The sequence below is a fragment of the Pristis pectinata genome, chromosome 20, assembly GCF_009764475.1.
Source record: "Pristis pectinata isolate sPriPec2 chromosome 20, sPriPec2.1.pri, whole genome shotgun sequence".
Lineage (NCBI taxonomy): Eukaryota > Metazoa > Chordata > Chondrichthyes > Rhinopristiformes > Pristidae > Pristis > Pristis pectinata.
The window spans coordinates 25,923,551-25,946,160 of NC_067424.1; the positions used below are offsets into that span (position 1 = coordinate 25,923,551).

At 39.0% G+C, this 22,610-nt stretch overlaps 1 protein-coding gene across 2 annotated transcripts in view; it reads left to right on the plus strand.

Annotated features, from left to right (window-relative positions):
- Window positions 1-22,610, plus strand: part of nav1b (neuron navigator 1b) — a 485,995-nt gene that overhangs the window by 419,407 nt on the left and 43,978 nt on the right. For both annotated transcript variants that reach the window (XM_052034603.1, XM_052034604.1), the window contains 6 exons: window positions 1,097-1,120; window positions 1,478-1,555; window positions 4,344-4,427; window positions 6,601-6,712; window positions 8,508-8,629; window positions 20,482-20,660. In XM_052034603.1, the coding sequence (XP_051890563.1) occupies window positions 1,097-1,120; window positions 1,478-1,555; window positions 4,344-4,427; window positions 6,601-6,712; window positions 8,508-8,629; window positions 20,482-20,660 (599 nt within the window). The remainder of the gene's footprint in view (window positions 1-1,096; window positions 1,121-1,477; window positions 1,556-4,343; window positions 4,428-6,600; window positions 6,713-8,507; window positions 8,630-20,481; window positions 20,661-22,610) is intronic.

Below are 22,610 nucleotides of genomic sequence, written 5' to 3' on the forward strand. Positions count from 1 at the left end.
CTAAGGTGATTTTCAGCAGAAATACTCAGTCATCTCCACCCTGCCTCTCATTATGGCGTTGTAAGTAAATAAAATAATTCCCATAACTCTGTAAATTTCTCTTCTTGAAGTATTTTTCCAATAGTGTTTTGAGTTATTCTCGAGTCTGGTTTCGTCACCCATCCCCTCTTCCAGGTAGTGCATACCTGATCATCAAAATTCACTGTGTGTGAAGAAACAGTTCTCTTCATTTCCCCATGAGATATTTTTCCATTTACATTAAAGTTGCATTCCAGTTATCGAACTCGGTGTCTGTGGAAGCAGCTTTGCACTGCCTAATTTATCCAGCACAAAAACTCATAACTTTAAGCACTTCTCGCAAATCTCCCCTTAACCGCCACTGTCTGAAGGATAACCATCACACTTGCATTATATTTCCTTTCAAATAAGGAAAGAGATCAAGAAAGTTGGGGCAGTGGGTAGGGACAATGGGGATGGTGTAGAAGTTCTTCCTGAAGGAACAAGCGGTACAGCTATGCTCTGGTCCTCTTGCCTGAGATTGCGAGGTGTAGATTTGATTGACTATTTAGAATATTCCAGACTACATCGCCGCTTTCTGCTATTGTGACTTCCAGTAGTAAAGCATTCTGGTTTAGCAATTCAGAGAATGGATGCCACTCACATTGGCATAAAAAGGTAACCTTTGATTCCGTATACTTATGATAGTATGAGCAAAAGCAGTTCAAAGACCTTGACCTTGGACTTAATATGGCAATGAATTACTGTGCAATAATTGTCAACATAGAAACTTCAGTGAACATATGAGAGAGTGACAGTAAGTCTAAAGGAGGGGTGGCTTTCCTAGAGTTTGGTAAAGTAAACCAATCTTTGCTGTCTTCCTGGAGCATTTGATGTGTGGATATGAAGGATGTTGACTACATCTTCACTGTATATTGAGTGATGATGGGTCTGGAAGAACAAAAAGGACTTGAATATTTTCTTTCAGTTTCTCCTTGATTTTGCACACCAGTTTAGGCAGGAGCTGTCAACAATTAGAAGAAGTCTGCATTTTGCATTAATTTTTAGGTTTGAAAATTTTTTTTGTTACTTTCTGCAGAGTGAAGACAAGGTCCAAGGAGAGGTATGAATAGATGAATATTTATTGCTTTGCTTAATGTAGTGAGGCAATGAATAATCACTTGTTTAATTAAAATTGTTGATTTAATGCATGTTTACACTAGAATTAATAAGAATAAGGTAAGATAAGACTTAATACATTTCTACTCATCCATATTGTATACCAAGATAACGTAAACTACAATTTATTTTAGATTTGCAACACTGACATTGTATCAGTAATAAAATTAGTACACTTATAAATTTTTGTTCTATTTGTGCATTTGAATAAAGAGGGCATCTTGCATTCAGAGGGTTGCAAGGTATGTTGAATTTGTAGCCCTATAAATAAGTGGCATTAATATTGAATTCTTTGTTACAGCATATTCGGAAACTACGTAGAGAACTTGAATCTTCACACGACAAGGTTTCTGCACTTACATCACAACTGTCTACGAATGTAAGTTATTTCTTTGTACTTCCTTCATGGCGTTAGGCATAAAACAACACCTTGTTCTCTCCATCTGTTACTGGTTTTCTGTTGCAAATAGCATCATACTGACTAAGATCATGAAGTAATGCCCTGCAATATATATTCTGAGTATTAGCTGGCCTTTGATGACTGAAAATTAGCTTTGCACATACATAGTATATCTCTGAACCTCAGGGCAACCAAAGTGCTTCACATCAAATGGAGCTGTTTTGATGTGCAGTTACTGCAGTGATGTGAGAAAAACAGCAGCCAATTTTGGGCACAATAATCCCCCACAAATAGGAATGTGGTAATGACCAGATCAGCTTTTTTGATGATGTTTATCATTAATATTGGTGAGGACACCCTGGGTAATTTCTCGGCTCCAAAATGGCAGCATAGAATCTTTTCGACACACCTGAGAGAGAACTTTGGACTTTGGTTTAGGGTCACCTTTGAACAACACCAACTTTGAGAGTGCAGCAAGAGAGCATAACACTTATTGCTGTTGTCTCACTGCTTCGGGGACCTGGGTTCCATCCTTGGTCAGTGTGGAATTTGAATGTTCTCCCTGTGATAGCTTGGGTTTCTGTCAAGGGCTCTGGCTTCCTCCCACATCCCAAAGATGTGCTGCTAGATTAATTGGCTACTTTAATATCCCCCTTTGTGCAGGTAAATGGCATAAGAATCAAAGGAGAGTTGATGGGCATGTGCAAGAGAATAAGTTGTGGGGCAATTGGGCAGTGGGATTGATGGGATGGCTCTGTTGAGGGCCGGCATGGACCAGATGGGCCAAATAACCTCTTTTTATGTTGAAGCAAGTGCCTCACCAGACTCAGGATCGATTTTTGTGCCAATGTTGCCAGAATGGTGCCTTTGGACCCAAAGATCAATGTGCTACAAACCAAGCCCTAGCTAACAAAGTGTCAGCATTAACAAAACTGACCACAAGTACCATCATACAATTCTGCATCAGGGTGATTGAATAAAAAAAACACAATTTTAGTTTATAGTGAAGAACAAGGAATGAAGAATATAGCAGTTGATGAATACACACGGGTCAAAGCTCCTTAGCAAGCTTTGTGGTGAACTAAAAGAAGCTGATGTCACATAACAATGTAAAGCCAGCATGTGGAGGATAACATACCAGGTACATTGTGATTAAGCACGAGTTAAAATGTTAGATGCATCATGCAGACAAGGGATGCAGATTGGCATCCAATTTTTGCCTTGTGCATGCTCAGTGCTCCCAATCTCAATGCTTCAGTGCCTGGGGAGTGGAAGAATAGGGCCTCATGACCATACATGAGAAAGCATTAACCCTTCCTCATTCGATTCCTTTATCATGTACCTTAACGTTTGACCTACAATTGAAGCTAGTTCATATGATAGAATGAAAGTCATTTTTCTTTATCGCTTGCTCAGGTTCGAAATGAATCAATGGTCAGCCTCCAGCCACTGAGCTTGCCAATGTTTTTTGGTCAACAAATAACATACTACAGTAAGCTCCAATGATCCGCTATCCAACTATTTGGAAATCCCGATGGTTTGGCATCTAGCTCACAAGGTTATGTCTGCAACGCTCCTTTTTATTTGCCCAGCCCTGGTTTCCATACTCCCTTCCTATGTTCTGGGCCCCACTTCGTGAGCTCCTTGTCCACTCACCCAGGGCCTGGTTCCCACCCTCCCTTTAAAATCATTTGTTCCTGTTGCCTGTGCTCCCTTGAATCTTAGCTGGTTCTGTTCCCCTTAAATTCCAGCCCAGATGAAGGGTCTCAACCCGAAACATCTACTGTCCATTTCCCTCCACAGATGCTGCCTGACCCTTTAAATTCCTACAGCTGCTCATTTTTTGCTTCAGATTCCAGCATCTGCAGTCTCTTGTGTCTCTGTAGCCCTTTAAATTTATCTGGCCTTGTCTTGTGCACTTCCTTGGGACTTACCAGGTTCACTGGAAGAAAATGTTATTCTAGTGTGTAACATTTGAAGAAAAAGTGACTTAAATGTGTGTCGGAGCATAAATAGAATAGCATCCAATAGTCCAGAAAGTCCACTAGTCCGGCACCAACAAAGTCCCCAGCATGCCAGATTAATTGAGTTTTACTTTCTTTGTGTTCTTGCATCATGAAGGTCAGTCAAGGCCCAACCACTCCTGCTGTTACTTGAGGTGCAGACACTTCATAGTTAAAACTAAGCATACTTGGTGACTTTTCCCATTGTTATCCCAAGGAAGTTGAAACCAATTAGCAAAAGATGCTGCCTCAGCCATGATAAGCTAAATTAATGCAGACCACTGATCAAACTTATGAGGTTTGCACTTCATACTGTCTTTGTTCATTAAATTCATTTTACCATTAAATACCTTTACAATATCATAATTATTCCAGTTCCTTCAATCTGAGCCACAATTGTTATTAAAGACATTAACTGTATAGTTATTATTTCCTTATCCTGCCATTCTTTTATCACATTAACCAGAAATTGAAGTTCACTTTATCAACCATGGCATATATTATTTCAAAAGCGGTCACAAAAAGATGCCTTTCCTCAGCAAGCCATCAAAGGACTTATATTTCTTGGTCAAAAAATGTACAAAATTATTTTAGGTTATTTTGCAACGAGAAATTTGATTAGTTTGATTTAAACTGAACATTACTCTAACATGAACATGTATCATTGTGAAATGTTTCTGGACTTTTGTGAACCAGCCTTAAAAATAGATAAAGTAAAATAAAAAATTGCCATGTTGCTTACTGCTTCCTGTTGTAATTTTCAGGCTCATCTTGTGGCAGCATTTGAGCAGAGTTTGACCAATATGACATCTCGTCTGCAGAGCCTTGCCATGACAGCAGAACAAAAGGTCAGTAATACCCAAACTTCCACGATTCTAAAATCTAATTGCAGACCAAATAGAGTCAGACCTCAATAAATACCATGTCTACAACATTCATTATTAAGATGAGAATAGCGAGACAATGAGAGAGCAATGAATTCTGTCAAATTAAACCTATATCAGATCATACAGTTGTCGTATATTGTCAAGTTCTACATGACGAAGGTACATTTTGATCACAGTCACTAACTAATCATGTGTGGGAGAGAACTGAGAAGGAGGAAAAAAATCAATGGAAGATTGCCATCTGTTCTATCATTTTGGCAGATGGTAGACAACAGGAGCAGCTGCTTTATCAGGGTGAAAAATGCAGAAGATTCATTACAATAATGGTAATATTCTGGAAACTGTGTGAAGGTGGCATTAATGATTGAGAAGCAGTATTCTAATATTAGTATAAAGAGAGAAAACTCCATTGGGAAGTGCAGTCTTCTTGAGAAGGAAGAAATTGAGTGTCTTTAGTAAAGTGCCAACCAGGATGTTTCCTATCTCTGGTGTGGTTGCAGATTGCAGACCTGACGTAGGTGTGTGCGCTCCAATACACTGACCAATATTCCTGTGTTTCTGTATTAAACCCCAGGTTTTAGACAGAAATGACAAATGTCACATAACCAGCTTGTAAATTTAAACAACAGAAAGAAACAGAGGATTAAATTTTACTCTTTCCCTTGCCTCCAGATGAAGAAATGATACAAATTGATAATTGTCATCTAGGATAATCATTTGTGCTTTGAAACCAATGAGACATTGTGCTAATTTTTTCTATCCAAAAGACAATCCTTTGATGAAGAACACTAAAAGATGTTTACAGTTATGGAGTTATACAGCAGGGGAATTTCCTCAGCCAGAAGGTGGTGAATTTGGTGCCACAGAGGGCGGTGGAGGCCAAGTCATTGGGTGTATTTAGGGCAGAAATTGATAGGTTCTTGATCGGTAAAGGGGTTAAGGGTTTATAGGAAGAAGGCTGGAGAATGGATTGAAAAACAAAATCAGCTATGATTGAATGGCAGAGCAGACTCGATGGGCTGAATGGCCAAATCCTGTTCCTATATCTTATGGGAATGGGCCCTTTGACCCACGAAGTCCATGCTGAAAACAGTGGCCAATTAACCAAACAACCACAGGTCTTTGGGATGTGCGAAGAAACACATATTCACAGGGAAAATATACAAACTTCACATAGACAGCTCTAGAAGTCAGGATTGAACTTGGGTTGCTGGAACTGTGATGCTGCAACTCTACTGGCTGAACCACTGTGACACCAATTAATGACTTGACCTACTTTGACTTTTTTTTCTGAGATATCGTGAAAAAGGAAAGAGAGGAGGCAGATGGCTTATGATTGGTCTGGAAGCAGACCACACTGTGACAATGAGAATAATTTGGATATGCTTTGAGGGAACCCCCACTGAGTAACATGATTGGAACACACACACAAAATGCTAGAGGAACTCAGCAGGTCAGGCAGCATCTATGGAGAGAAATAAACAGTCGACGTTTTGGGTCGAGACTTTTCAACAGGACCCTGATGCAGGTTCTCGACCCAAAACGTTGACTGTTTATTTCCCCCCATAGATGCTGCCTGACCTGCTGAGTCCCTCCAGCATTTTGTGTGTATTACTCCAGATTCCAGCATCTGCAGAATCTCTTGTCTCTACGATTGGAACACATATACCCCAGTTTTAAAAAGCAGACTGAGAGCAGAATAGTCTTCCCCAGGAAATAAAAAAACAAGTATCATCATTTATACTAAGCCGCATTATGAACTTTTAAATTTTAGTTTGTGAAGTTCTGGAAGTAAGATAAAAATCAGTTGGAGTTGCTCTGGTGCTATGATTTTGATAACACCAGGAATTCATTCTAACATTTCATTCTGGTGGCAGTTGAATTGCTGACAAAATTCTGCCTATCTCTGAAGTCATTATATTTGCATTATCTCCATACAGTAATTGTTTTCTTTATATTTCTGCATTATTCAGATTTGGTGCTTTTGCAAATATTATACACTAGGACCCGCATGTTGGCCTTCTATTAGAGCAATTCTTTTAGCACTGTTTTCAGGATTGCTGACAGTGATATATTTTGCTAAAGATTAAGTTATTTCCTTGAAAGTCAAATATTTTGTCTTAACTTAAAACAGGACTCAGAGTTATTTGACCTCAAAGAAACTATCGATATGTTGCACAAGAAAAATGCAGAAGCACAAGCTGTTATACATGGAGCCTTGAACAATCCTGATTTAACACCCAAAGGTAACTCTTGTTAATTTTAAAACAGGATCATGGATATTCTTAAGCCTTTGAACAATGACTAGCCAAATATTTTTTGAACATTCTTATTTCTTTAATTTCATTCATCGCTCTCCTTACGTGTGCATTATTCACTATAGACTACTTGGATCAACTGTGTGATGATTGCACATTTTACCTGATTTCTAGACCAAATGAATTTCATAGCAAAGGTACAAAATTCCATGGCTACTATACCGTGTGCTTAGTTCATGCCTGAGAAAAAATTTCTAGCCTAATTATAAACAAAATTCAAAAATTGGTCCTTTTTAAAACATAGCAGATTATGGTGTGTTGATAGAATTGTTCAATAATGTGAAGTATTGGTATTGGTTTATTATTGTCCCTGATACCGAGGTACAGTGGAAAAACTTATCATGCATACCAATCGTACAGGTCAATTCATTACACAGTACAGTTACATTGAGTTAGTACAGAGTGCATTGATGTCGTACAAATAAAAACAATAACAGTACAGAGTAAAGTGTCACAGCTACAGAGAAAGTGCAGTGCAATAAGGTGCAAGGTCACAACAAGGTAGATCGTGAGGTCATAGTCCATCTCATCGTACAAGGGAACCATTCAATACTCTTATCACAGTGGGGTAGAAGCTGTCCTTAAGTCTGGTGGTACGTGCCTTCAGGCTCCTGTATCTTCTACCTGATGGAAGAGGAGAGAAGAGAGAATGACCCGGGTGGGTGGGGTCTTTGATTATGCTGGCTGCTTCACCAAGACAGCGAGAAGTAAAGACAGAGTCCAAGGAGGGGAGGCTGTTGTCCGTGACATGCTGGGCTGTGTCCACAGCTCTCTGCAGTTTCTTGCGGTCCTGGGCAGAGCAGTTGCCGTACCAAGCCATGATTGAAAGAAAGAAACCAACACATCGGTGACTAAAGAAAGGGTCTTGAAAGGCAGGAAGTAGAAGTGAGCAAAAACATCAGCTTCAGCCAAGTGGTTGTAAGGTTGTGGAATTCACTCGGAGCATGAACAATATCTATATGTAAGAATAGGACAGGTATGAGAAATGGAACTGAACATTGTCTGTAAATCATTAGGAAGTTCACAACAATTAAGACATTTACAAGAGATGTTGCAAGACACCATACACATATTTTATAGGCTTCATTACACACAGTATGTTTACTCAGAATTTTCTAGATATCTTACATGCCAGGTATAGAGATTTCAGTCAGTCAAAAAATTTTAACCTCAAAGTGGAAAGATGATATTTATTTTTGAAAATATGAATTCAATTTTTTCCTGCTGCTGTTTGGATTTCCTTTTCCATTGCTACTTGGAATATCAGTGGTGATTTTTAAACAGTTGCACCAATATGGTTATAACACTGATGTTGTCCTTTGACAAAGGGGGAGTAGTTCCCAATCATGCAGTAAGAGCCCTGTTTTACGTTTTATGTTCTTTCTTTCCACCATTGGGTACACAGATGTTTAAATGTCTACCATTCATAAAGATGATTGCTGCCACACACATCTTCTATTATGAATTTAACATTTCTTATTCTTTTATTCCTACCTGTTTGACTCTATTTTTTTGATGTGAGTGTGCTGATATCAAGATCAAGGTGCTTTGAAACATTTCCTTATTGTGCGTTATACTATTTTGCTAAATTTACCATAGTTTATCATATGGGAACATAAAATTATGCATAAATGAGAAATATTAGAACTTTAACTCAATAAGGATCTGCTGTGTCATCTAGAGGCTGAATAATGTTGTGAAATTAAGTTGTCTTCTTTAACAGAATTACGTATAAAGAGGCAGAATTCATCAGACAGTATCTCCAGTCTCAACAGCATTACAAGCCATTCCAGCATTGGGAGTGGTAAGGATGCTGATGCAAAAAAGAAGAAAAAGAAAAGCTGGGTAGGTTATGTTTTCAGTTCTATGATGGTCAAAGTGATAAACTGGCACTCTTTCTGTGATACTTTTAATTTTACACTTGTATTTCACTGCAGAGATTGAGTGTTCACCATCAGGGTTTCAAGTATATCTATCACAGTCCTTTTAATCAAACTGTCAAATAGAATTTGATATTGCTGTGAAAGCCTTCCTTTTATGGTTGTATGTGGGTCCTTATGCATATTCACCTGCAATTATAAGCAAATTCTTATCCCTAGACTCTAGTGTCCACTTTTAGTTCTGTAGAACCAGGTTATAGGTTTCCACTGTCAAGACCAACAAAGCTTCAACGGTAAATCATTTCACAATGGAAACAATCCTGTTGGAAACAGGTTATATTTTTCAGAATGTCACAGCCACAGCACAGTCAATTAGGGGTGAACACCCTAATCACAGTCTCCCAGTAAACAGCTGCACTCAGAGTACATTTAGGTTCAGGATATGGTAACAATTGCTGCAACACTCAGATTCTATAACCCACATACCTTTCAAGTGCTGTTCTTAGCTCTCATTGGAAGATCATTCACTAAAAACAAACTTTTGGAAAGAAATTACATTTTCAATTTCCTTCACATAAAACCATAAAACTGACAAATGGATCGAAAAATCTCCAGACTATATCCATACTTCCTGTTCCTCAACAGATGCTGTCAGTTTCAGGATCATTCCCTGCATGTCCATGACATTTTGTGTTTCATCCAATGCCTTCAATCATTGTATCTTCCTTTAACTTGTGCCCCAATTGCAGTCCTCAGAACCATATTCTTTCTACATTGATTTCTCATTTATTCTGTTTCGTTTTTATGGTGGAGAAAGTTTAGAGGAGGATACTTGTGTGTTAGTATCAATAACTTGTTTCAAAATTAACAAGAATGTTAATACAATATTTAAATATAGCTCCATGATCTGCCACTCATAAGACGAAGCTCAATTAAAAGTTTTAAATATATTGATGCTACATATCAAAGCATGTAGGATAAATTGTCAGACAATCTAAAATCTCCCTGGATCCTGACCACTGATTTTATTGCTATTCATGCTTCAATCCATGATGCTGAAACAAAACTGTAACAACAATAAGACATTGGTAATACTTTCATCAATGTTATATTAATTCCAAATTACATAGAACATAGAACAGTACAGCACAATAAAGGCCCTTCAGCCCACAATGTTATGCCGACCTTTTAACCTCACCTAAGACTATCTAACCCCTTCCTCCTACATATCCCTCTATTTTAAATTCCTCCATATGCTTATCTAGTAATCTCTTGAATTTGACCAATGTACCTGCCTCCACCACTGCCCCAGGCAGTGCATTCCATGCTCCAACCACTCCCTGCGTAAAAAAACCTTCTTCTGATATCTCCCTTGAACTTCCCACCCATTACTTTAAAGCCATGCCCTCTTGTATTGAGCATGGATGCCCTGGGAAAGGGCCATTGGCTGTCCACTCTATCTATTCCTCTTAATATTTTGTACACCTCTATCATGTCTCATCTCATCCTCCTTCTCTCCAAAGAGTAAAGCCGTAGCTCCCTTGGTCTCTCCTCATAATGTATACTCTCCAAACCAGGCAGCATCCTGGTAAATCTCCTCTGCACCCTTTCCAATGCTTCCACGTCCTTCCTATAATGAGGCGACCAGAGCTGGACACAGTACTCTTAAGTGTGGTCTAACCAGAGTTTTATAGAGCTGCATCATTACCTCGCGGCTCTTAAACTCGATCCCTCGACTTATGAAAGCTAACATCACATAAGCTTTCTTAACTACCCTATCCACCTGTGAGGCAACTTTCAGGGATCTGTGAATATGGACCCCCAGATCCCTCTGCTTCTCCGCACTACCCAGAATCCTGCCATTAACTTTGTACTCTGCCTTGGAGTTTGTCCTTCCAAAGTGTACCACCTCACACTTCTCCGGATTGAACTCCATCTGCCACTTCTCAGCCCAGCTCTGCATCCTATCAATGTCCCTCTGCAATCTTTGACAATCCTCTGCACTATCCACAACACCACCAACCTTTGTGTCGTCTGCAAACTTGCTAACCCACCCTTCTACCCCCTCATCCAAGTCATTAGTAAAAGTCATGAAAAGCAAAGGTCCTAGAACCGATCCTTGTGGGACACCGCTAATCACAGCCCTCCAATCTGAATGCACTCCCTCCACCACAACCCTCTGCTTTCTGCAGGCAAGCCAGGTCTGAATCCACATGGCCAAGCTTCCCTGGATCCCATTCCCTCTGACCTTCTGAAGAAGCCTACCATGTGGAATCTTGTCAAATGCCTTACTAAAATCCATGTAGACCACATCTACTGCACTATCCTCATCAACCTGTCTGGTCACCTCCTCAAAGAACACTATCAGGCTTGTGAGACATGATCTGCTCTTCACAAAGCCATGCTGACTGTCCCTGATCAGACCATGGTTCTCCAAATGCCCATAGATCCTATCTCTAAGAATCCTTTCCAACAGCTTGTCCACCACAGATGAAAGGCTCGCTGGTCTATAATTCCCTGGACTATCCCTACTACCTTTTTTGAATAAGGGGACAACATTTGCCACCCTCCAATCCTCTGCTACCATTCCTGTGGACAACAAGGACTCAAAGATCCTAGCCAAAGGCTCAGCAATCTCCTCCCTCGCCTCGCGGAGCAGCCTGGGGAATATAAAATTACTGAACTAATCACTTAAAACAAAATGTTATCTAAAGATTATCCCTTTATCTATGCTCATTTTAAATTGTATTTGTCATGGGTAATGTTTGACTAACTTTTTATTAACCTTGCCATTTACACTTTCCTTTCTATTGAACATGTATTTTGATTGGATTTTAAGATCCTTTCCTTACCTTTCTTCTGCCCCTTTAGGCATGCAATAGCTTCTTCTAATTTGAGTATTTTGTTGCTTTTGCTTAAAGGTAATAATTCTGATCAGTAAATGTGTTTTTTTTAGTATAAAGTATATTGATTAATACAAGTAGGGATAAATGCTCCATAAATCAATTGATCTGACAATATGAAGAAACAAATTTTGGAATCATATTTATTGAAGACAACTGCCTGCTACAAAGTTAGAATCTTAAATGGTTCTGCAACAAATATGTGCTTTGTATGGGTTTGGAATAAATTAGTTCTATTGACTCCAAAAGACGTCATATTCATTTGGTAATTAGCTTATTATCGTCACATTCACTGGGATACAGTGAAAAGTGTTGCTTTGCATGCCATCCATGCAGATCATTCCAAAACATAAGTACATTGAGGTAGTACAAAGGGAAAGGCAATAACAGAATGCAGAATATGGTGCAACAGTTACCATTACAGAGAAAGCACAGTGCAGGTAGACATTAATGTACAAGGACCATGATGTGGTCAATTGAGAGATCAGGAGTTTATCTTTAACGTATAAGAGGTCCATTCAAGAGTCTTATAACAGCAGGACAGAAGCTGTCCTTAAGACAGGTGGTGTGTGTATTCAAGCTTTTGTATCCTCTGCCTAATGGAAGGGGGGAGAAGGGGGAATGACCATGGCGGGGGGCTGGGGTCTTTGACTGTGTTGGCCGCTTTCCCCAGCTAGCAGGAAGTGTAGACAAAGTCGATGGAGGGGAGGCTGGTTTTCATGATGGACTGAGCTACGTCCACAACCCTCTGCAATTTGTTGTGGTCTTGGGCAGAGTAATTACCATACCAAGCTGTGATGCATCCGGATAGGATGCTTTTCTATGATTGTTGTGTACCACCATAGTAAGAAAACTAATATCCCTTTGCAATTTATCGTATTGATCTCTTGATGTTACAGTGGACATTGTCATGATTTTCCAAAAATAACTCCATTGCTCCTGCAATATTAAATGACAAAAAACAGTAGTAAATCCCCAGAAAAAAAAAGTTCTAATTTACATTTTAGTTTGGTACAGCAAAATGTAATGTTCATATCTGACTTAGTTCATATGAAGTTAGACAGAAGTTATTATAATGCTGTATTCTATGCAAGTAATCTGGATTAATCCATAGTTACATGACGCTGGGAAGATAGAAAACAAAAATAACATCAGAATCACCAAAGGGGAAAGTACAGAAGATGTTAGCAATGTGAAACAAAACATGAAGTGCAAGAGAATCCCAGGTGGCAATCCAGCTCTGAAATCTTCCTCATAAGTTTAGCAGCAGCTAAAACCTGAAGTTCTTAATTTACTAGCATGTGCTCGAATGTGTCTGGAATCTAAGAAAGAGGAACTAATCACTGCAATAATCTTCCTGAAACCAGAGTTAAACTTTTGAGTTATAGAAAACATCAAGTGCTCCATCCATTCAAAGTTGCCACTTGGAAAGTATACGATATTAGCCATTGGACCACTGTAAATTAAGTAAAAATATGATTGATACTGTTCACAACAATAGAGATTATTAATGAGTAAGCATTTTTCAATTGAATTTACACCAGACAATTTTAATTTAATTATCCAAAAACTGGAAAACAGATGAATTTCTAAAATACATAGAAGGGTAACAAGTATTGCTTTGTTTTTCCTCCCATGCTGACACAAAACTTTTTTTCAGGTTTATGAGGTAAGTGCTCTCAGTATGTCAACCATGCGAGGAAATCATATAATACATCCAGTATGGATGCGTGCCATCCACTGACATCCGAATCCATCAGCCCCATTGAGACCCTTAAAGCACTCTTCCCCACTTTTGCAGTTCAGCAGTGATGCATGACCTCATGATTTATTAACTCTTGGCATTTGTGTATTGTAGTAGTTTCATTGTAGTCTGTGCCTTGTACCTTTTATTTTGTTGACTTTTATTATACTATCCAGTATCACTTGTTGGGATTGTAAATTATTACTTTAACTCTGCATTTTGAAATTTCAAAAAAAAATCTTTGTACTTCACAACAAGTGACTTCAGGGTAGATACAAACTGTCTATGAACAATATGCACCCATTGTTATCAATGTAAATAGAGTGAATTGAATATTTCACTGATGAACTATTTGTTGCCCTCTATTTGCTGGTTAAGACAATTTCACAAATAGGACTGTCATGAGTACTTGATTATGAAAATTTGAAGTATTATATTTAAACTGGATTCCTTTTGTGTCAAATGCTTTTTGGACTTGAAATTTTCTAGAACCTCTAAAGCAGTTCCTGCGATCTAACTGAGTACACATTTACAAAGGATGCTAGATTAAGACTAAGTGAGTAGATAAATGGCAAGAGCAAGAATGTTTGCGATATGAAATATGAGGTGGTAATGACTACAAAATGTTTGAATTTCAAAAATGTTATTGCATTACGGAGATTAGTGAATTATTTTGCGTAAATGATCACTGTAACCTGTACATTTTCTTTAATATAATTATATGATAAAATATTTTACATCGTAGTGAATCTCCCGTAACATTGTTCCTGAATATAACTGGAGATGAGTGAGTTTTATGCAATAACAAACATGTCGAATTTTATAGTGAAGAAAAGCATCTTAGAATATTAAAGGGAAGGGAGAGGTGCGCGTGAAAGTGATGAACATCTGAAGGCTGGTAAAGTCAAGAAGACATGATGGGAATGGAGGGGTAGGTAGAGGGATGTCAGTGAGGAAGGTATAGCTTAAAACTGTCAAAAGCTAGATTTTCATGAGAAATTTCCTGTAATGTGTTGCAGATGGAGGTAAAAGCCACCTGCAGCAGCCGGGCACCACATTGGAGCCATTGGATAGTCAACTCAATCTGATAAGCAAGCTGCTCAGACTGAGATTTGGAAATAAATCCTGACTGTGAAAATTGGTCAGATTGTTAGGCAAGTGAGAGATTCACATCACTTGCTGCTGACCCAGGAAATCAGTCATCTGAAAATCCCAGGCCAGAATGTCGTAAAGTTTAATGACCAAAAATTGGATGGCTTCTGCCAACAGGCACCTCGTGATGGTTGGAAATATTGAAAGTGACCTGGGCACATTTTCCATGCTGGGAAGGATGGGCTCCAAGCTCCATTGAAAGCCTGGTTCAAGGTTGGATCTGAGCTCCTCCATGCTCCCTGACATTGCACACGTATTTTCTTGCAGGCCTGCTGTTACACCAAATGCTTCATTGTGCATGCTCATCAGCCTTCATCTATAGACCTCCCCATCAATGTCCTCATACAAGTCCTCTGCAACCTGTCCCTTGGGGAGCTGACAAACAGACTACTCTGTCTGGAGCCACAGGGTAAGGGACTGCACAGGGGTGAACAGTGAAATGTAGAAGTGCAGTAGTCACAGTGGGCATCAGGCAGACGTTCTTGCAAACTTCATCATCAGTCCCATATTGGCCTCCCAGATACCAGGGTAACGGGCATAACTGAGATGGTGGGAATATTCTGCCCATGCAGGGAAGGGAATTAGTTACATCGGTACCAATGACATGGGAAGAAAGAGAGAAGGCGTCCTGGAGGTAGATTGTAAGGAATTGGAAGAGAGTTTAAGAAAGAGGGCCTTAATCAGGGTGGAGTCTGAAGGGAGACCTGATAGTTTATAAGATTATGAGAGACACAGATAGAGTAGACAGCCAATATCTTTTTCCCAGGGTCGAAATGTCTAATACTAGAGGGCATGTTTTTAAGGTGAGGGGGGTAAGTTTAAAGGAGATATGCGGGGCAAGTTTTTTACACAGAGAGTGATGGGTGCCTGGAATACACTGCCAGGGGTGGTAGTGGAAGCAGATATGGTAGTAGCTCTTGGATAGCCACATGAATGTGCAAAGAATGGAGGAATATGGACATTGTTTAGGCAGCAGGGGTTAGTTTAGTTAGGTGTTTGTTAACTAGTTTAATTAGTTCAGCACAACATCATGGGCCAAAGGGCCTGTTCCTGTGCTGTACTGTTCTATGTTCTATGCCTTTTGTTAAAAGGACTACTTCTGGTTCCCCATGGCATTATAACCTAGAAATTGGACCATTGGTGCCTCTTTTCTATGTATAAATCATATTTAAAATGATTTTGAACATGATCTGAAGTTGCACACAATTCCAGTTGGCCTGCTCATCAGAACAAAGGACACAGCAGTTCTGGGTCACTATTCATGTTAGTGTCAGTGTATGTCCCTTTTTTATGCTCATGATGACATTATCAGCATATGCAGTGCATGTTTCTGGCTTACTAACAAGAATTAGATCAAGTGCTTGCAACCTACAGCCTTTGTTATTGTAATGAATGGCATCAGAAGCACACAAGGCTGATAAGAAAGGACAATTGCTAAAAGTGGAGAAAGAGAGGAAACTAGTTCTGCCATTTGTAGGAACAAATGTGCATGCATCAGACCTTTGAATTTAATAATAATATGGGAGCTATCTCATATGTTGAGGTGTCCATAAGTCAGCTGTTCATAACCAAGGGATGGCCTGTATAGCAAAAGGGCAGTCTTTATGGAGAAAATAGTTCAGGTACAGTCAGAAATACATTCCCATGAGGGAGAAGGGTAGGGCCAGTAAAGCCAAAGCCCCTTGAATGGCCAAAGAAATAGAAAGTAAAAAGGTATCAAGATGATAACATAAATGAAAACAGGTGATTTTTAGGAAGTCCAATATAAATAGGAAGAGGGCAAAAAGAAAGTTTGAGAAAATAAGCAGCAAACATAAAAGGGAATTCAAAAATCTTCTCCAGAGATGTAATCAGACAGTGAGAACCTTAAAGGAGTTGAAAACTTGTTTTTGAAACAGGAAGCAGACAGTCATAGTAAACAGTTGTTTTTCAAGATGGAGGAACAGTAGAAAAATAATAGACAGCAGTGTTCCCCAAATGTCACTATTTTCTTCTTGAAAGATATGAATGATTTGCATGTGGGTGAGAGGATTTTAATAGTCTATAGCACATGGTCTGGTAGAAGTACAGAGAAGTGGCAGATGAAATTTGAGACCAAAATCTGTGAAATGATATGAGCAGAAAGAACAAGGGAAGAATATTGACCAAATGTCATAGTTCTCAACAGTGCCCTGAAACAAGGACGTAAGTGTGTATTTGCTTAAGTCTTTGAAAGTGACAGAACATGTTGAAAGATCAGTTAATAAAGCAGATGGAATGGTGGACTTCATAAGAATACAAAAACAATGTTATGTTGAAACTTCATAAAGTGCTGGCCAGACCACAATTAGAGTAATCCATTCATTTGTGCTCACTGCATTGCTGGAAGATGTGAAGGTCCCTGGAGAGGTGCACAAACGATTTATTAGGATGGATCCAGGGATGAAGGATTTCACCACAAGGTTAAAATGGAGAAGATGTTTTTATTTCCCATTGGAGGAATTAATCGAGGCATAAGAGATGATGACTGGCTTAGACAGTGTAACGGAAGGAAGCTAATCCCATTAGTAGATGGTTCAAGGACAAGGGGTCATAGTTTTAAAGTGATGACCAAAAGGCACAGAAAGGATTTGAGTTTTTTTTAAGCAGAGAGTGATTATGAACTGGAGATCATTCTCTGTAAGAGTGAAGGAAATGGAACAAGTCAAGGCTTTCAGAAGGAATTAGACAGGCAGTTGAGAGAAAATAATGAATAGGATTTCAGGTTCAAAGTGGGGAGGAATAGGAAAGAACAGATTGTTCTGCAAAGTGACAGCATGGACTAGATGATTGAATAGCCTCCTTCTGTACCAAAATAATTTCATATCCTCCAACAAGGTACCAACAGAATGATTTCAACCATCAGTTGCAGTGTAGACCATTACATTCTCAAGAAGCCCAGGCTAGCCTGGGCTTTACTCATTGCTGGCCATCTTGAGCTGGTGCTATCCGCTTACAAAACTGGCCCCACATTTATGGCCTAAGGTCAGCAGCAGCTAGGTTACCATTGGCTTGTTACTGAAACTTGAGGCACAAATTTTGTGCATGTCCTGCTTTGGATCAAGGCACATCACAACTGCATTGCCATTTTTGGATGCTATCCAATGTAGTTCACAGGATCCTTAATTACCTTAGCATGGTTCGAAAGTTACATTTGAAGGCGTGATTAGTAATTTTGACTATTTAATTGTGTTAGTTAATTTCAAGGACTATGACAGAGTAGTTATTGAGAAGAAATGGATATCCCCCTCAAAACCAAAGATATACCGTAGAGGAAACTTTTTTGTACAGAGGTTGTAAGAGTGTGGAATACAGTCGTGATTGTCAGGGCAGATTATGTCACCTTTTCTGTGTATGTTAGGCAGATAATTGAAGGGATAGAGATGGAGAAAGAGGATGGGTGCATTGGAACAAGATTTCCACCATCTGTGACAATGTCGCCCAAATGGACCAGATGATCTGTTGTAATTTCTTCAAATGGGTTTATAATGAATTGGGTACTTAGAAAAACTGTTAAAAATTTAGATTCTTATCAATGAGACAACCTGTGATGAGGTGACAGTGATGTTCAGTGAATCGTTATATTTTAAATTTCAGTGAATAATTAAGTTCATTGCTAATGAACATTGTACTGAGATGATGGCTGAAATGTTGAGATTCTGGATGTGCTGCTAAGTTTAGGTATACAATTAGGAGTGATATTCCTTGTGGATAACGAGAAATGGTCACTGCATTTGAGCTGAGATTCAGAAGATAAATTTTATAAACTATGCTTTGTTTATATACACGGTGAAGTTTTGGTATGGGAGAAGTGAATCTTGGTGAGTCAGAAGAGCCTGGGAAAGTGTTACTGGGATTTATCATCCCTCATTTAAAAAGGAATAGGGAATCATTGAACTGGAACCCATTGACTGGGTGCCCTGTCTGGAATCACCATCCAGGTATTACCCCACCAACCCCCATGTATTTATCTAGTTCAGATGCGAAGGGGGGATCTCAGTGATTCTCAGCATTCAGGACTCCAGTGGTATAACCTGAGCAGTGGCAGGACGTTTAGTCCACATTGAGGAAGCCTCATAATTAACATAACAGAGTTCTGTCCCCAGCTTTGCCAGCTGTAAAGCTGCAGGTATTCCTGTAGGGTTTTTTTTTATTGTCTTTGTGATAGCCAGAGACATTCAAAACCTTTTAAAATTGAAATGGATAATTAAAAAATGTATTAAAATGTTATTAATTAAAACATTAAAACACATAAATAATTAAAGATGTAACAGTGAAATAATTTTAGATTAAGTAGCTTAATTTCCCCTTTGCCTCCTAATCTGCAGTTCTACCATCCCCATTAACGAAATCTTGGATCCTGTGGTAGGGCTGACCCTGCATGCAATCCGAGAGGCAATTTGCCCATTTTTTTGCAGGGGCATCTGAGCAAATCTGGGCTTTTCCACTAGACTCCACATGAAGTCCAGCAGAGGAGGAAACAGACAGCAAGTTCAGTACATTGGCACGACATGTGTGGAGGTATGGGGGTTTCCTGCCACTAAGACACCTAAATACTCTGTGTTCTTGCCCTCTCTTCTCAATTCTATAGTAGGTTTGACACATACCTTCACAAGCCCATTCCTCAACATTTTAGTCCTCCATGAAATGAGTACTCAGGCCCTCTGTTCCATTGTGGGGCAGATGTATCCACTCATTACATCCCTAAGGCAGTAGTTGTAAAATCATTCATTGAGATCAAATCTGTTCTTCTTCATTTGAATTTTGACATTGTAATGCAGATTTAAGTACACTTATCTAGTTGTTCACCCAATTCATCCTATACTATAAATTTAAAGCCAAAGGATCACTTGAAGTTGGGCAAATCTTCAAGGCACATTTTGAGTTTAATGTCCCCTCTTTTGTCTGAGTGCCCATTGTAATTTGTTGTTTCTATTGCTGTGTATATTTAACCCATTCAATGCATTTGACAAATGTGGAATGTGGAAAAGATATTATCATTTGTTTTGGCTGAAAACTTATGGCAGAGTTGGTTCGGATGCCACTTAATTTCGGACAACTTTACTTCTAATGCCATCTACAAAAAGAAAAAAAAAATCAGTGTGAGGTTTATTAGTGGAATATTCTCCACTGAATCTCCACATATTCTAAAGATCAATGTCATGACAGCCCTGAAATCATCACATCTAACTCTTATTTGTATTTCTTTGTAAAATTGTATGTCACTGAACTTGTTGGCAGTATTATTTTTGACAGGATTATAGCTAATTGCAAATATCCTACAATTTATATCTTGAGATTTATCCTCCGTGATGTCACCTAAGTGATATCTAATTTCTTTGCAATTCTAAATTATTCAAATTAAAATATAGACCTAAAGCCCAGTTGAAAATTTGGGTCTTTTAAATAGCAATGTTTAGTTTTATACTTGAAGATTGAGGAGTTAAAGGACACAGCACATTTTTAGTCAAACAAGCAGTGTTTTCTGTACTTAAATGAAATTCCAGGTTAGGTTGACATCTGCAATGATGTGGTATTGGATTTCTATTCCCAGATTAGCTTTAAAATTGAAACACATCTGTTGTTCGCCTGCAGTTTCCGTTGAATGAGTTTTGGTAGAATACCTGGAAGGAACTTCTTATTGAAGACAAGTTGAAGTAAACAGCTAGTATCACATACAGCAAATCACTGTGGAAGTCCCAGAGCAATATACCTCCTGACTAAAAGAAGACTCTGACACAGGAGAAAAATGAAAAGCAATGATTGATTTTTTTTTGGTGAAAGAAAACACGTTGTCCCTTTATTTTGAGGCATTCACTGAAATATGTTTCATGCTTTGAGGATTGAACTTTTCTCAAACTTGCTTAATTTTTTTGTTTGCTTTTATTTCCTGTGAACAGACGGTGCATATGCAGATATGAAACCCATTGCTTCGCAAGCTGTCGTCTTTGCATGTTCTGTGAAGTTATACTATGCTGTCAAAATCTTCTCTCTTTTCAGCTGAGAAGCTCATTTAAGCAAGCCTTTACCCTCAAAAAAGCACCCAAATCAGCATCCTCATATTCTGACATTGAAGAGATAGCAACACCGGACTCTTCTGTTCCATCATCACCCAAAGTGCAACATGAAGATGCAGAATCATCATCTCCCTCCATGAAACCATCACTTTCATCCACTAAGTAAATACAAATTTTGATACTGTAAATTTTTTAAATTATGAAAATTAGAGTTTTCCATTTATAATGCACCTTGCATGGTTTTAGTACATCTCAAAATGCATAAATACCATTGAATTACTTTTGAAATATAGAAAATGCAGTGATGCATGAAACATATCAGTAAAGTCCCACCAACTGGAATGCAACAATGGTGACCATGGTAGATGATTTTATTTAGTAGTAATTGGTTTATTATTGCCACATGTACCAAGATACAGTGAAAAGCTTTGTTTGCATGCCATCCAAACAGATCATTTCATGCACAAGTACATCAAAGTAACACATGAAAAACAATAAAAGAATGCCGAATATAGTGTTGCATTTACAGAGAAAGTGCAGTGCAGATGGGCAAATAAGATGCAAGGGCCATGACAAGGTAGATTGAGAGATTGAGTTCATCTTAAGTGTATAAGAGGTCAGTTCAAGAGTCTTTTAACAGTGGGACAGAAGCTATGCTTGAGCCTGGTTGTACATATTCTCGGAGTTTTGTATCTTTTGCCCAATGGGAGAGGGGAGAAGAGACAATGACCGGGGTGGGTGGGGTCCTTGATTTTGTTGGCTGCTTTCCCGAAGCAGCGGGAAGTGTAGACGGAGTCAGTGGAGGGAAGGCTGGTTTTCATGATAGACTGGGCTGTGTTCACAACTCTCTGCAATTTCTTGCAGTCTTGGGCAGAGCAGTTGCCATACCACTCTGTGATGCATCTGGATAGGATGTTTTCTGTGGTGCATTTGTAAACATTGGTGAGTGTCATTGGGGACATGTCGAATTTCCTTTGCCTTCTAAGGAAGTAGGGGCACTGATGTGCTTTCTTGGCCATAGCGTCTATGTAGCTGGACCAGGTCAAGTTATAGATGATGTTTACGCCGAGGAACTCCACCTCAGCAGCATTGATACAGTCAGGGACGTGTACTCTACCCTGATTTCCTGAAGTCAATGACTAGCTCTTTTGTTTTGCTGATACTGAGGGAAAGGTTGTCGTCTTGACACCATGCCACTAGGCTCTCTATCTTCTTCCTGTGCTCTGTCTCTTCATTGAGATCTGGCCCACTAGGGTGGTGTCATCTGCAAACTTAAGAGATGGAGTTAGAGCAGAATCTGGCTATGTGGTTGTGAGCGCATAGGGTGTAAAGTAAGAGGCTGAGGACTCAGCCTTGCAGGGCACCAGTGTTGAGGATAATTGTGGTGGAGGTGTTGCTGCCTATCCTTATTCATTGCAGTCTGTTGGTCAGGAAGTCAAGAATCCAGTTGCAGAGGGAGGTGCCAAGTCCTAGGTCTAGGAGTTTGGAGATGAGTTTGTGTGGAATTATGGTATTGAAGGTGGAGCTGTAGTCGTCAAATAGGAGTCTGCGTAGGTGTCTTTGTTATCCAGATGTTCCAGAGGTGAGTGTAGATACTGATAAATATTGATAGAGAAACTGGAAGAATTCTGAAATAAAATATAAATTGCTAAAAAAATTCAGTAGAGCAGCCAGCACCTGTGGGGAGAGAACCATTTCTGATCGAGACTTGCAGATTTCCAGCATCTGCAGCATTTTGCATTTCACCCTGGTTATTTTCAGATAAGTGCCTCTGCATCTTTTATGTCCAGCTTAAAGAGTAAACAGGCTCTCCATTTAACCGCTCATCAAAATATATTTAGTTTGTTTGTTTCATTATATAGCTTTAAGGCATGATGCATTGAATTCTAGCAAAATAATTTTGTGGGTATTTCAAGTCTTTTTTTTGAATATGTAGGAAATTGTTGAAAGGTATGAAATGATAGAAAGTATTGTAATCCTTATGTTTTCCAAAACTTCCCTCTTTCGGGCATTTGGATCCCATGATGTTGCCAGGTACTGAGTATCTTTTAAATGAAAAATTCTTGTTGCAGTGAATGTTTGAGCAACATTGCTGAGTCTTGGATGTTGCCT